This window comes from Zingiber officinale, chromosome 3A, assembly GCF_018446385.1.
Source record: "Zingiber officinale cultivar Zhangliang chromosome 3A, Zo_v1.1, whole genome shotgun sequence".
Taxonomy (NCBI): domain Eukaryota; kingdom Viridiplantae; phylum Streptophyta; class Magnoliopsida; order Zingiberales; family Zingiberaceae; genus Zingiber; species Zingiber officinale.
This window is the reverse complement of record NC_055990.1, coordinates 11,700,263-11,716,359: the sequence shown is the minus strand read 5'-3', so window position 1 is coordinate 11,716,359 and position 16,097 is coordinate 11,700,263. Positions and strand designations below refer to the sequence as shown.

General features: G+C 37.6%; 2 protein-coding genes across 2 annotated transcripts; one reads left to right on the top strand and one right to left on the bottom strand.

Moving 5' to 3' along the window:
* Positions 1–651: 651 nt before the first annotated feature.
* LOC122051158 (probable phosphoribosylformylglycinamidine synthase, chloroplastic/mitochondrial) lies at positions 652–5,875 on the bottom strand. The gene is made up of 4 exons (XM_042612135.1): positions 5,677–5,875; positions 5,434–5,507; positions 1,127–5,328; positions 652–1,023 (listed from the first exon to the last, which is right to left on the bottom strand). The coding sequence occupies exons 2-3, from the start codon at positions 5,497–5,499 to the stop codon at positions 1,132–1,134; spliced, it is 4,263 nt and encodes a 1,420-aa protein (XP_042468069.1). The 5' UTR covers positions 5,500–5,507; positions 5,677–5,875; the 3' UTR covers positions 652–1,023; positions 1,127–1,131.
* An 8,049-nt stretch (positions 5,876–13,924) lies between these two features.
* LOC122050191 (octapeptide-repeat protein T2-like) lies at positions 13,925–14,296 on the top strand. The gene has a single exon (XM_042611120.1). The coding sequence runs from the start codon at positions 13,925–13,927 to the stop codon at positions 14,294–14,296; it is 372 nt and encodes a 123-aa protein (XP_042467054.1).
* The last annotated feature ends 1,801 nt before the right edge of the window (positions 14,297–16,097 follow it).

Here is a 16,097-nt window from a genome sequence, read left to right as displayed (position 1 = left end):
TTATTTGCATTGAGTTTACGAAGATGTGATAAGTTTCACATAGATTTTAAAAAAATATTAATGAGGTGAATCACTCTTTTGAAAATGATATTCTCTCTTAAGAAAAGGTAATAACTTTTACTTATCTTTTTAAAATAATAATAATTAAAGAGTTAAAAGGTAGATTCATATTAAAACAAAAACACACCTAAATCCAAACAAAAAATTAAGTTGTCTAAAATCTAAATAAGTTAAAAAATAGAAAATACATTATAATTTATTTTTCAAAAAAATGTCATATCATCGTACAACCTGTATCCGGTTTTTTAAAACCAGAATTTCTTCCCAATGTTATAATTTTTAAATTTGTTATTATAAATGGAAAATCCAGTTTATAATTTATTTTGTATTTTTCTCAACTAAATTTATTAGATTTAGTTAGGAGGATTAATCAAACTATAACAAACTTACCCAAATTTTGCATTAATAATTTATAATAAAAAAACTATATCGCTATTAAGTCCAAGAAGACTTTGAAATAAATTGATTTACCACTTCATAATCAAAGATTAAATTTATAATGAATTTTTTCTCCGCAATCATCCGTGCGATCTTTCACTGAAAAAGGAAAAAGAAAACAAACAATTAAAATTGCGCATACGAGGATTTACATTACATCCAAAATTATTAATTTCAAACCTGTTTTGTGTCATAGATCAATTGCAGACACAGGATTACACAGAAAATTAAACGAAACTCAACTAGCTACAAGTTAAGAATTTGAGGTTCAAACCTCAAATTAGGTGGGACAGTGCAACAGCAGTAATCAAGCTGCAATTTTCATATTATTATTTTTTTTTTTTTTTGCAAGAGAAAGAAAGTTAAGAAGAAAGAGTTCCATGAAAGGGCTAAAGTCTCATCCAACAATTGTACTCAAAATATATCATCCGAATTTAACTGAGATAAAGAGAGGCATCTCAATAAATTATGAAGCTCTATCATTAACTCATTATCATCCTCACAGAAGAGATCTCTGCTCAAGCCCTGCAGAAGAGCATCAAAACAAGCTCAGTAATGAATGAATCAAAGGGTGAACCGAGCAATAAAGATAGAAACACGACACAAAAGTTGATTAGGATACGTGCACCTCTTTCAAGAGCACCATTCGCGAGCATTCTGAAACATCTGTAGCCATGGACTAGGCCCTCTCTTGTCGACATCCCATTCCTTCGGATACCATGGGAACTGCCACATCATAAAGCACCTTTCAGGATGCGGCATCATGGCAAGGTGCCTTCCGTCAGGAGAACAAATCGCAGCAATTCCGAGTGGAGATCCATTTGGATTGAAAGGATAAGCCTCTGATATGCTGCCGTCGTCATCGCAATAACGTAGAGGAGCCAGGTCAGACTTCAGAACGTGATCTAGAACACCGTCATCAGGGAAGTATGCTCTTCCCTCACCATGAGCTGCCCAGACACCCAATGTACCACCCTCCATACCTTCAAACATCATGGCGGGGGACTTTCCAATCCGGACACTTGTAAAGCGACATTCAAAGCGGCCGGATTCATTGTGAATGAACCTTGGTTGCAATATGTCTCCACCATAACCAAGGGATCCTCCCACATCAGCGCCCGGCACCCATCCAAGAAGGGCCATGAGCTGACACCCATTGCATACACCTAGGCTAAACGTGTCTGGACGGTGGTAAAAATCTTGAAATTGTTGCAGTAGAGGCTGGTTAAATCTAATTGATGCAGACCAACCTTTTGCTGAATCAAGTACATCAGCATAACTAAAGCCACCAACAAATGCGACACCACGAAACTTGTTCAGAGAGACTTGTCCAAGCAGAAGGTCTGACATTGTTACATCCCAAGGTTCAAATCCAGCAGCATGGAATGCTGCCGACATTTCTCTATCACCGTTGCTACCTTCCTCTCGAATGATAGCAACTCTGGGTTTTGAAGTAGCAAGGATCAGCTTTTCATCAGTGAACTTTGGAGTGAACGACAATGACCAGAAAGGTGCATGTCTATGCTTTAGACCTTCCTTCTCCAATTCAACACAAGAAGCTAGCCTTTGCAATCCTTCGAGTTGAAAACTTGTCTCCTCCCACAAGTCCCTAAGGAAAGTTGTTTCTTCTTTCAGTAGTTTGATTCCATCGACAGACAATTCTACAGTTGGCGTAGTAGTAACATTTCCAATAATCTCACCAGAAACTCCAACCGCTTTGAGTTTTTGCATAACCTTGTCAGCATTTAGTGAATTGACCTCAAGAACAAGACCGAGCTCTTCAGCAAATAACACTTGAAGAAGGCCATGGCCTTTGGAAGTCAAGTTCAATTGCACACCACAATTACCAGCAAATGCCATCTCAAGAATACAAACAATAATCCCACCATCACTAATGTCATGACCAGCAGAAATTAATTGCTCACTCAGGAGTTCCTGAACAGCCTCAAACACCTTTTTCAGGTATAGTACATCATCAAGATCAGGGCACTCATCGCCAACTTGGTCAAATGCTTGTGCAAGTGCAGAACCACCCAGTCGCCGATGTCCTTTCGCTAAATCAATGTGTAAAAGAATACCATTATCTCCAAATTTTAGGTCAGGAGTTACAGTCTTCGTTATATCAGGGCAAGTTACATATGTGCTAATAACCAGGTTACCAGGAGCCTTGACAACCTCACCAGCTGCATTTGCTGCCATAGAAAGACTATCCTTTCCTCCGTCGATGGCTATACCCAGTTGTATCATGGATTCTGAGAGAGACATAGCTGCATCATACATGGCTGCTCCTTCTCCATCAAGTTTGGCGGCATACATCCAATTACCACTGGCCTTTACATCCCCAAGAGATGTAACCTTTGCCCAAACTAAATTGGTCAATGCTTCACCAATAGCCAATCTTGCCATAGCTTTTGGATTCAACAAACCTTTCAGTGGTTGCTCTCCTATAGCACAAGCACCACCACTCAAATCTGTATAAGACTGGGCAATAACAGCAACATCAGAAAGTGGTAACTGGAGGGGACCCACAGTTTGTTGTTGTGCTACAAGTCCTGTTACACACCTGTCAACTTTTGTTGTTAAAAAACGTTTAGAACAAACTGAAGGTAGTTTCAAGACCCTCTTCAAACAGTCCATTAATGTAGTGGCGGGTGCAATATCTAACGGCTCCACCATTGTAGGTACTCGTTTGAACTCAAAGATTTTTTGTGGCATATCTCCAAGCACCTTTTCAAGTTCAAGATTCTCAACCGGCGGTGGTGGAGGAAGCCCATTTGTTTTGCAATGGTCAATAGCCAAGCTATCTACTAACACAATTCGCCCACTACCATTGATCGTACCAATAACAGCCATAGAAACTCTTTCCCTATCACATATAGACTGCAACAAACTCCGGCTCTCTGATTTAACTAACAAAGCATCCTGTTCTTGGTATTCTGCACCCCAAATCTCTAGAACTGACATGGTATGATCACCAACAACTATAGAACGGATATCAATTTCAGCTCCTTCAGGATAGATAATTTCTTTTACAACATTGCAATTTCCCCCGGCCCCTTGATCATGGATGCTAACAATAGGATTTTTATCCCCCATTTCAACACAAGCACGGACTACACGATATAGTTTCTGAGCCATCTCAGCATCTCCTCGCTGCACTGCATTAAAATCTAGTTCCGCATCATTTTGCCCACTGACCATGCTTGAAGCAGCACCACCTCCCATTCCAATTCGATAAGCTGGACCCCCAATCTTGACAACAAGCATTCCAACTTCTGGCTCTCCCTTTGATACATGTGCATGGTCAATTTGTCCAATACCTCCACTAAACATTATAGGTTTTAGCCATTCACGTCGTTCGCCATTGGGAAGTCTCATACCAAATGTTCTTGTGTAACCTTGAATTAGAGGCTCTCCAAATTTGTTGCCATAGTCAGATGCTCCGTCACTTGCAGAAATTAGAATTTGTAAAGGAGATGCTAAATTTGAAGGATATGCGAAAGATCGGTCTTCCCATGGTGCATAGGCCCCCTCAATATGAAGATTACCAACACAATAGCCTCCTGTCGAAGCTACAACAAAAGATCCCCGTCCAGTAGCATGTGTGTCTCTTATGCGGCCTCCAGCTCCTGTTTCTGCTCCAGGGTAGGGAGCTACAGCACAAGGAAAATTATGTGTCTCTGCAGTAAATAATACATCTAGTTCACGGATCATATTGTGAAGGGAAGATGTCACTCCAGGTGATGCTGGGCGCAACTGGGATACCGTGAACCCCTTGATGGCACTTGAGTTGTCCTTGAATCCAATCACAGAATTATTTGGGTTTGCCTTTAAAGTGCCCTTCACTATTTGCATAAGTGTTTTGCCCATTGTCTCACCATCTATAATGAGTTTCCCATTGAAGAACCAGTGTCTGCTATGCTCGCTGTTTGACTGTGCAATATCAAATAGTTCAACTGATGTAGGATTCCTCTTAATGTCATCTCTAAAGAGCCTGGTGTAGTATTGAATATCTTGTTCATCAAAAGCAAGACCCATCTTTAGATTAATCTCTTCCAATGCTTGTCTTCCCCTCTCGATGACAGGAATCACTATAACCGGATCAGGAGCAGCACTAGTGTGAAATGTAGTAAGCTTTACTGGATAAACACATTCTGTCATCCTATCATGAACAATTGATGCAAATTCTCTGATTTGGCGCTCCTCCAGTGGCTTGCTTCCTTTCCTAATATACAAAAGATATCTTCTTGACCGCTCCATGCGAGTCACTTCTGTTAAGGAACATGCTTGACAAATTGATACAGCATTAGTTGACCATGCTGTAGTAAAGGACATGCGAGGTCCAACTTCAACAATTATGGTAGCAGCATCTACAGCAACTTCTGTTTCAAGGAAGCTCTCTGCCTGAAAATTCTCAGGCTCAAATGTCTCCTGCAGAAGCCACTTAAGTGTTCCAAGTTTCTCCGCTGACAGCACACCATCAAGACCTATGTTGAAACAAATTTCAGTTTTTATCTCAACAATGTCACCTGAAACCTTTACTTGGACCTGCCTCAGCAGCTCTGCAATAGCACTGTCATGAAGCAGTGGACGACGGAAGAAATGTATGATTTCTGGGTACACTGCTAGTGCATCAGATTCCTCTACTAATGAACCCTGTGGGCCTTTCGAAACAGCATCTCTTCGACTCAACAATAGCGGGAACTTTGGCGTCAAAACTCTTCCAACTGACAATCCATGCCCATGCCAACGATTCAAGCCACCTCGAATAAGGTGGCACCTACTAGGTTGGCACTGCTTATGCCTGAAAAGGCAATACCTTTCCCTTCCCTGAATGAAGAAAAGCTAAAGTTTTTTTCAAAATGCAAACACACGGAAAGATCCTCAAGGAAAGAAGCGATGGAATCCAGGAGAATCGAAATCAAGGATGCTCACCGTACAATCGCAGAAAGCATGGAGGCGCGAGAAACCAGTTGCAGCCGTATCCCCGAGAACAACCATTTAGACCACTGAAGTAGCCAAGAAAATAGATTTACCGATCGACAAAATAAACCTTGATAAAAGGGAAATAACACGGGCAATAAGGATCATAAATCCTCGAATCAGAAGAAAAATCGCAATCCACTAGTTAAAAAGAGTTTTGCAAAAAAGTCGATAAGAAGAAGACATAAGGCGTACCTTAGGTTTTAGGGTTTAGTTGAAACCGACCCAAGGGTTACCGATTGAGGCGATGGAGGACGAGGGAGTGAGGAACAAGTGATCGCCGGCGCCGGTCGTTTTGGAGCAGGTCGGCGAGGAAAGAGGGCAGGGGTCGGAGGCGGTGAGGGAGTTGAAAAGATGTGTGCGGCTGGGCGTAGGCAAATTATTTACGGGGTGATCAGAAAAAGGAAATCTGGGGTTCCGACCCTTTCTATTTAAAAATTTAGATTTATTTAATTTTCAATTTCATTGAGAGATATTTGAGACGTCGGTTTATAATTTAAATTAACAAGTAATTTAATCTCACATAAATTATTAATATAAAATTATAATTTATTCAAATTTTAATTTTATTTATGGTACCTATTAATCATCCCATCACTAATTTATTCCATTAATTTTTTTTATAATGTTAATAGTAACCATAAAATATCTTAGAAATAAATAAAATCTTTTTAAGAATAAATCTAATTATAGTTAATATAGTTATAACTGTTTCTCTTGCTCATATTATATTGTGTTTTTATTTAACTATAATTTCATGCCTTTATTACACTAATATTGCTTCTTTTTTTTTACATATTTCATCTTGGATAATCGTAATGGGCTACCTTTATTCCTTATAATTGTTATATCCTAAAGCAAAATTATTCTAAATTAATCAAAATTACTATATAGAAGGTTAATATAATAAAATATTATTATTTAACTCATAAAAATTACTTAAAATTGATTAAAATCCATTCAATTTAATCAAAACTACTTCATATTATATTAATTATGACTAAAACTACTACAAAATTGTAGTAGGCATGATCATAGGTGTTACAATATTAATATAATATGAAGTAATTTGACTTAAATTGTTTTAGTAGTTATAGTTAAAAGTGTTAGAATAAGAATATTTTTAATATATATATATATATATATATATATATATATATATATATATATATATATATATATATATATATAGAGAGAGAGAGAGAGAGAGAGAGAGAGAGAGAAAATTTATATGCTGCGGTGCTTATGTTGCGGTGAAAATGCGATGTCGTCCACGTCAGCTGCGTGCTGTGAAAGTGAACCAAAGAAAGCAGCGCGTGAGAAAAAAAAAAGGAAAAAGCATCGCAGCGAGAGAGAAAACAAAGTGAACCCTAGCGCCGCAAGATCTGCTATGCTCTCTCCCTCGCTCTACTCGCCGGGCCTCTGATCTCCCTTGCCGCGCCTCTCGCCCTCGCCGTGCGATCTGCTGCAGCTCTGAGATCTGCTACAGCTCTCCCTTTCCGCGCCTCTCGCCCTCGCCGTGCCTCTGAGATCTGCTGCATCTCTCCCTCTCCGCGCCTCTCGCCCTCGCCGTGCCTCTGAGATCTGCTGCAGCTCTCCCTCTCCGTGCCTCTCGCCCTCGCCGTGCCTCTAAGATCTGCTGCAGCTCTCCCTCTCCGCGCCTCTCGCCCTCGCCGCGCCTCTGAGATCTGCTGCAACTCTCCCTCTCCGCGCCTCTCGCCCTCGCCGCGCCTCTGAGATCTGCTGCAACTCTCCCTCTCCGCGCCTCTCGCCCTCGCCGTGCCTCTCGCTCTCTCCCCTCTCCTGCCGCCGTGAGTCCCCTCTAGCAGAAGCGCCGAGCTATCCCTCTCTTCGGCGACAGGTTCTATTCTGCCGCGAGCCCTAGCAGAAGTGGCGACAGGTCCTCTCTTCTTTTCCTTGAACAAGGTCCATTAATTACCAGATAAGAAACTCTTTCCACATAGTTGTTGACATCCATATTAACTAACATTAGCCTCCACTTCAATGGATAGTATCAAACAAGGTTCATTACACACATTACAAGTTTCACCTTCACAATCAGTTTCATTAAAATATCATCTCTTACCAAGCATATATTTTGGCAATGGTTATGCAGAAACAGGATAAATAAAAATTCAACTCCATGTTCTTCCAAGGATTTGGTTCACCATTATTGACACTTAGTTAATATTTTGAATAATAATTTTTCAAAATTGGTATAGATACAATCCTTATACTACTCAAGGAAGATTATACATGTTGGTGCAATTGTTCCCTAAGTGGTCGAGTTCGATCAATTAAGAAATTAGGATGATCTTTGATACAATCACACACAAGTGGTCGAGTTCAACTAACTAGTCTTGATGTTTGGTTAAAAATTTAAGACTAACTATATTGTGTGGTTACTAATATGATTTCTCAAGTGTGCATGTGTTGGTTACTTGACAAAGTTATTACAAGTGCAATGAATAATGTTCAAGTAGGTTAAGATAGATGGAACACTTAACAGAATCAGATGAAAATTATATTTGGATTATGTAATTCTCTATTGCTTGCAATATGTTTGATTCAACATATTTTAACTTTTATATTGAATTAAATAGGTTGATGTCGTAGGTGGATTTCATTACTCAAATGGTTAGCCATTTGATTTGATTTTTGCTTCCTATTTGAATTTCAAAATCTGTATTATAAGATTAGCATTTATTTTTGAAATGTTTATTTATTGTAATGTAGGGAAAAACATATGTAGTTTTTGTTGGACGGAATCCCGGTGTTTATGATAGTTGGGAAGAAACTCATACTCAAGTTAACAAATATAGCGGTGCATTGCATAGATCATATCTCAGTAAAGAGGAAGCATTAAGAGATTTTAGTTCATACAAGGAGAGACAACATGGTTTCTTTGCCCCTACTGTCCAAAAATGTTCAAGCTCAACTTTGGGTTCAACTTCAACTCCATCCTCAAGTTCTGGTGAAAAAATGAAGCAGACTGAAGAACTAGCGAAGTTGATAAAAAACCAGCTAGATTTAGCTGATGAATATCATCGTAATACAGCTAAGATCGCCGAGATGTGTGAAGAGATTAAAAAAAAATTTGACTCTATTAATATTAGTGATTAATCGGTAGACTTCTTTATTTAGTTGGATGAATGTATTTTATGGTAGACTTTTTTATTTAATTGGATGAATGTATTTGACAGTAGACTTTTTTATTAGTTGAATCAATGTATTTTACAGAGTTGAATCAATGTCTTTGACATACTTCTACATGGTAATTTAACATTTAATCTTGTACAATTAGAGTCCCTCTTGTTGCAGGTTTGGAACCCATTACATTTGTTGGAAAGACTGAGGTGATCAGTTCTTTCCTACTTCGACATCATTTATCTTACCTTCTACTTGTAGTTTGTTACTTCTCTTTCTTAGTGTACAGGTATTTGGCACTAAAAAGTGATGGGAGTAAGTATGACGAAAGTAAAAACTACTGTATTCTAGTCAATGCACAGATGGTGAATTAGTGAAAGCAGGAATTAGTTGTTCTTCATTCATAACCAATGCACAGATGGTGCAATTTAGCAACTCTTGTCCTCTATTGATGAAAAGGATGCAACTGTTGGATTTCTTGTAAGCTCGTTGAAGTTTTTCACATGTTGCAAGGGTTAGCAATGTTTCAGTGCCCAATTTCCATGAAATGGCTCAGACCAAGCACGCAAACTGGCAAAAACTTGGGCCCATGATCTAGTTTTCTTTCTGGAAAATCAATGGTAATTCACTCTTTTTCTTAACAGAGAAAATCAGTAACAAAAAATGTTTTCTTTCCTTGAACATTAGAGAAACAATTTCTAGCATTGACACACCGCCAGAGATTCAGTTAACATTTTGTAAAACATTCAAAATATGATGAGCCTTTTCGAAGACTAGCATCATTGGTCATTGGCCATTGAATAGCATCATTTTAAGTCCCTTTCGACCAAATAAAAAGAGAAAAAATAAAAATAAAAAAAGCTTTGATGACTCACCTGACAACAGCTTCACGTTCTAAAAATGTTGTTCATTTTTGTCCAATGGCCTAGCAATGCAAATGGAGAAGGAAAAATTTGATCTTTACACATTTACACTGTTTGAGTCATGTTTGGTGCAATATTACTCGAAATCTATACAACATGTGAGTTTTGAAATCAGTAATCTTATAACAAAACAAAAGTATCTTCCCATCAATCTTAATTTAGAATTACTTGTCTTCACTAAACAAACGGAATTTACCAGACACCAAATTAGTACAGCAAAAAGTCTGAACAACTGTAATACAATACATGGCCTAACTAGGAATAACACATCATCTAGTACGATAACTAAGTGCAGGAGACTAGAGCTATGGAATGCAACATGAATCCTTTGCTACATTAGTAAACTTTGCTTGTGAAATTTAGCTCCTGTCAGTTGCATCCGGATCAAGTAGCTTTCAACCACAACCAAGGCAAGCTACATTTGAAGAATATTATTAGTGCATCCATAATGAGAGGACATGAGTGATGCATCCTTTCCATCCTTGCAGTAACCATTGTCAACCTACATCCATTAGAAAATACTTAAGACTAAATAAGACTAAGCAATTACTAGACATGAATATAGCAATATGCATATGCCGTTAGATAAAACTATGCCACAATAAACTCAATGAAAAAGTTCAAAATAATCAATACAAAAAATCTTTTTGAAGTGCAATGGAGAACCAGATTTGAAAATGTGGATGTTGCTGACATTTGACACCTTGTTCACTATATATTGATGATCTGGCAGTCCTTCAATATCAATTAGCACAGATTTGAAGTGAAATAGAGAACCAATAAAATTAGATGATGGTTCTAATTCATTTGATCAAATCAATTACATCATATCGTCCAAGTAACAGTTCAAGTAAAAAACATGGTATCATATCGTCCAGTTGAAACTTTGTTGTCCAAGTAACAGTTCAATATTCATAATTGTTGTTGTCCAACATGAGTTTTCTGGTTATAGTTACACTGGCAATCAAAACATGAGATTTGGCAGCAGTATGTAAAAATATGTACATCAAGAAACAACATAAAAAAAAGATAGTATGTAAACCAAGTGGACCATTATCTCAATAAATTACCAACCATGGATAATTACAACATCCTATCTCATGTTGTTTGAACTTGCAAAATAAAGATAATTTATTAATTTCATTATCTCAATAAACAATAAACCACTATAATTTAACAAATTAAAACTTTGATAGTACCGGCTATAGATCCCAAATCCAGTTCATATGTGTCGTCAAGACTGATATGATTATTATCTTCAATTGATCTAATAATTGGCATATTGTCATATACAATAATCAAATAAGTTTGTTTGTAAGAAAAAATATAATAAAAATGAAAAATTGAATCGACACATACCCTCGTTGCAAATTAGGACAGTTATGCTTGTCATGTGACACTCCTCGATGTCCGCATCCACGACAAAGCCTAGAATTTGATGTTGATTTCTCCTTTGATGATTTTAATCTCTTCCCACATCCCTTAGTTCGTACTACAGAAGGATCAATAATACCAAGTGTCTCATCCATGGATTTTTTTCTTTGACTTCTATCACTGCATGTTGTATTAATGGACATCTCTTGAATTTTGTTGTAGATACAATCAAATTGTTCTTCCAAGAAGGTTGTTCTCTCATTACTCAAAGATGTATTATCAACTAACACTGAAGCTTTATAGGATAACCTCGAGTGCCTTGACATCAAATATCTTTCTGAATCTGGTTCATCAATGGCATTTTGCTCTCCTAAAGCATATATTGCTCCAACTTTGGCATATCGTGTCCATCGTTTGAGTATATACATATCAGGCAAATGAAACACTTGGTTGATACAAAAAAAAGCTAACATATGTCTACATGGAATGCCCTCAAACTCAAATTTGGTGCAGCTACACGATATGTAATCCCTTTGTTTGTCATGCGTGACACTCTTGATTTTGAAGAAGAGGAACTTTGAAATTTCATCACGTGGTAAACTACTGGGGCAACTCCTGTATATGTCTGTTGCACATAATAACTATGACTCTCGATCATTTCACTTTAAAATTCGAGCCATTTCTTTTTTGTGTACAACTTAACCATTTGACTTTCCATTGGCCAGGTTGTATTAACTTTGGGATTCTCATTCATATCGATATGGTCCGCAACTAACTCATTGTGTCTTTGGTGTCTCAGTGCTCTATTAAAACGTATGATAAAATCCATTAATGAGTTTTTATTTGAGACATATTTCTTGAAAAATGCATGTGACCCTTCAGATCTTTGGCTACTTGACATTCCTGCAGAAAATACATGACTAAAATATGCTGGCACCCATCTGTGTCGTAATTCATACATCAAGGACAATCAATCATTTTTTTCTAAGTTAGCTTCCTTGATAGTCTCTTCCCATGAATTTTCAAAATCATCAGGTGTTGAAGAATTTGCAATGACGTTCTTTATGCTGTGATAATAGTTTTGAAAAGTCAAAGGGTCTAATTTTTCTGGGAATTTGTTCAATATGTGCCACAAACAATAGCGATGCACTGTTTGAGGTAAAACCTGTGCAATAGCTTTTGTCATTGCAGGATCCTGATCAGTAATGATAATGTTTGGTGCACCTTAGGCATGACTTCTAAGAACTTTGTAAGCAACCAAACAAAAGACTCAGTTTTCTCATCACTAAGAAACCCACAACCAAAAAGAATTGTCTGATGATGATGATTAACTCCTACAAATGGTGCCAAAATCAAACCATATTTGTTGGTGTTATAAGTTATATCAAATACAACAGCATCACCAAATACACTATATGCCCTTTTTGATACATGATCAGCCCAAAAGTACCTACTAAATCTGTTATCAGAATCAGTCTCGTAGGCAAAGAAAAAAGATGAATTCCTCTCTTGCTCGGATGTAAAAAACTCGATAAGTGTTTCAGCATCAATACCCTTTTGTTCATCCCTTAGATTTCTCTCAAAGTTTCTAATATCAGTTTCTGTATAACCTACCCATTCAGGGCCTCCATACTCTATCTCTAATAAACGCATTTGTTGACAAGTTGGTACATTGGCCTCTGAAAAATGTTTTGTCAATGCTTTTTTGGCTGCCGAAACACTACGATGTGAGCGTAGCAAATGCACCTTTGATGGAATCGAGAGAGGATGATTATGAGTTTCTATAAAGTTACAGATAACCCAATCCGGTCCCATCTGTTTCTTGACAAATGCAATATTTGCCTTACAACCCATTCTAACTGTGCCACGTGCTCTTTCCCTTATTTGTTGATCAGGGTTTGGATGTTTCTTGTGTCACATTAGATCTGTATGTCCTTCTTTGAAGCATACAATTTGTTTCCATGTCACTTCATTTGTCATTTTATTTTTCCTACTCGTGCTATTCCTTGAACTAAATCCACCTTCTCGTGCATATTGGCTATAGAACGAATATGCATCCTCTAGAGATGAGAATTCTATTCCAATTTTTGGCTTTCGATCATCTGTAACTTGGGGAATGAATTCCTGATCATCAACTCTATTTTCTTCCATTTCTGAACGCCCTCGTATTTTATTTGACAATAGATAAATAAATCATAAACATGATATAAATAAAAACTCTTCCAATAAAAGTGATTATGATATAGATGCATCAAATTCTAACAGAACATCTAAGTTAAACATGAAATTAAAGGTCTTTCCATAGGCATAGGCATAAGCATAGATAGTGACAAATCAAGTATACGATGCTCAGGAGAGAAAACATTATTAGGATGAAAAGTGATGCACTATGTAGCCTTACATTTTTAATATTTAGAAGTCACTATATCATCACTGGTAAGTAAAACACTTTTTATATGATATATTAGTCTCAACTCTATATATTTTTATAATTGAATAAAAAAGACAAAACAAATGTCAATTGATCAAGTTAATGACTAGGAATGGAACTCCTAATCCAAGTATCTCACAGTAGGTCAATTACATTATAAATCTAATTTTATCAACTAGCAATTATCAACCCTAGAACATGATTATAATTTTAGCATACATCATAGTAAAATAAACTAGGAATGGAAACAAGCTGAGCCAAGACAAGCATGGTTGTATTCAAAAGCATTCTAACTTTAACCAATGATTTCCATGTGTAAGAGATCAGAATGTTGAATTGGCAAATTCAATAGACCTGCTCATAGGAATGGAAACCAAGCTGAGCCAAGAGAAGCATGGTTGTATTCAAAAGCAATATAACCTTAACCAAGGATAAATGATACGAAGTACAACTGAAACTTTAACCAAGGATAACTTCAATAGACCTCGCTTAGGCAGGAGGGGACTTGCTGCGCCGGCAGGAGAGGGAAGAGAGCAGCACTCGGCAATGGAGAGAACAGAGCTCGGCGATGGAGAAAGCTGAGCTTCGCGAGGGAGAGAGCAGCGCTCGGCAATGGAGAGAACAGAGCTCGGTGATGGAGAAAGCTGAGCTTCGCGAGGGCGAGAGGCGCGGAGAGGGAGAGCTGCAGCAGATCTCAGAGGCACGGCGAAGGCGAGAGGCGCGGAGAGGGAGAGCTGCAGCAGATCTTAGAGGCACGGCGAGGGCGAGAGGCGCGGAGAGGGAGAGCTGCAGCAGATCTCAGAGGCACGGCGAGGGCGAGAGGCGCAGCGAGAGAGAGTTGCAGCAGATCGCACGGCGAGGGCAAGAGGCGCAGCGAGGGAGATCAGAGGCGCGGCGAGGTAGAGCGAGGGAGAGAGCAGAGCAGATCTTGCGACGCTAGAATTCACTTTGTTTTCTCTCTCGCTGCGATGCTTTTTCCTTTTTTTTTTCTCACGCGCTGCTTTCTTTGGTTCACTTTCACGGCACCACAGCTGACGTGGACGGCACCGCATTTTCGCCTCAGCATAATCACCGCAGCATATAAATTCTATATATATATATATATATATATATTAAAACAGGTAATAATGATTGACATAGAAACAATCAGGCATGAGGGTGGGCAATTTGTCAAAGGCCTATTTAAAAATGTGGTTTGTCTAGGAAATATAAGTGACATATTAGTGATCCTTAAAGAAAAATTCAATAGAACATCACTCGTAATTAAAGCTGTCAATTTAGATTGTAGTCGTCAGATTGATCTATTTCGTTAAATAATTTAAGTAGATTATATTAAAATTTTATCAATTTATTTAAAGATTGATCTAGATGAGCTGACCTGTCTAGACCTGTGACCTGCACAAGTTGATTCATGATGAACTTGGATTAATCTATAGGTTGAGGATAAAAAAAATATTTCCTAAAATGTTAAAATTAAAATAAAAAATCCAAGAACTTCTAAGACGAGATTTTAACTTGAATTAGATATGTCTCGAATAATTGTGAAAAGATAGAAAAGCAAACGTTTGGAAAGAAAGACTCTCAAATAATAAATGTAAAGTTCACACCCCCAATTGAACTTTGGATATAGAGATACTTAAGATCATCACATATGAATGCTAAATTATGAGTTTGACCTATTTAATTCATAACAAAATTTAAAATTTTTTATATATAATTTCATTTTTATATTTTATGTTGGGCATGTGGTTGGCCTGTATAATCCATAGCCTACTTTATATTGAATTGGATTGGAAATTTTTCGATCCATTAAGATGATGGATTAGTCCGTCTCATCTACCAAATGAGTTCAGATCCTTTGGTCCGTAATTCCTGATCATTTTTACAATTTGCATATCGGATCGTGATTGGAATTCAGTTAAAATTGACTGCGACCTTCCCTGTGTTCACATTCCTACCTAGGTTATAGTTTGGGTTGAGCCAAGCGGTCAGAGTCCGTCGACGGTTGGGTGGATTGTACGCGCCGACTGAAGGGGGTGGTCCGCCCACTGTTAATGATCTCTGGTTATCTAGCTCGATCCAAACTATAATTTAAATGGGAAGATAAATTTAAGGAAGATTATAGTTAATTTTTAATGGATTCTAATTCTGATCCGAGGTATAAATTTTTGAAAAGGCCAAATTGGATCGGAAAATCTGATCTACCCACCAAATGGTTGGTCACGAATTAGCCTACCCTACCCTCGTCTTTCCTGTCCAGTATTAACCGTGATTTACTCATTTTGAAATCTTGTGGGGTGAGGGGTCAGGGGACCGTTAGGGTGACGATTCCACCTTTTTACCAACGAATTAGCCTACCCTGTCATGAATTGACATGACAACTCCACCCGTAATACACTTCAAAGACAAAGATAACTACTCCAACAGTTGCATTGTTGGGTTTTATCAAGAAAGTTAGAGACGGACTAGAAGTTTCAAATTTTCTATAGTAATTTTAAAAAACTTATTAGATTAAAAAATATGAACAAGAGAAATTTAAGCATAAATTTATCTAATTAGTATATTCCAAAATCACAACTCTATTGGTGCAATCGGTCGAAGTTGATAAGCTCAAGTTAATTCAAATTGGATCTTCATATTTGGTTAATATATTAATTAGTTGAATGAAATATTAAATAGGTTAAAATTGATCAGAGATATTTTATAGTAGATTAATATATTAAGTTGGTTAAGTGAAAAGT

What these genes read in the sequence shown, in the direction of transcription:
- LOC122051158 (XM_042612135.1), bottom strand. Translation starts at nt 5,499, where the DNA reads ATGGTTGTTCTCGGGGATACGGCTGCAACTGGTTTCTCGCGCCTCCAT. An exon ending in ATGCTTTCTGCGATTGTACG is followed by an intron (nt 5,329 to 5,433) that starts GTGAGCATCCTT and finishes TTCTTCATTCAG; the next exon opens with GGAAGGGAAAGGTATTGCCT.
- LOC122050191 (XM_042611120.1), top strand. Translation starts at nt 13,925, where the DNA reads ATGGAGAAAGCTGAGCTTCGCGAGGGAGAGAGCAGCGCTCGGCAATGG.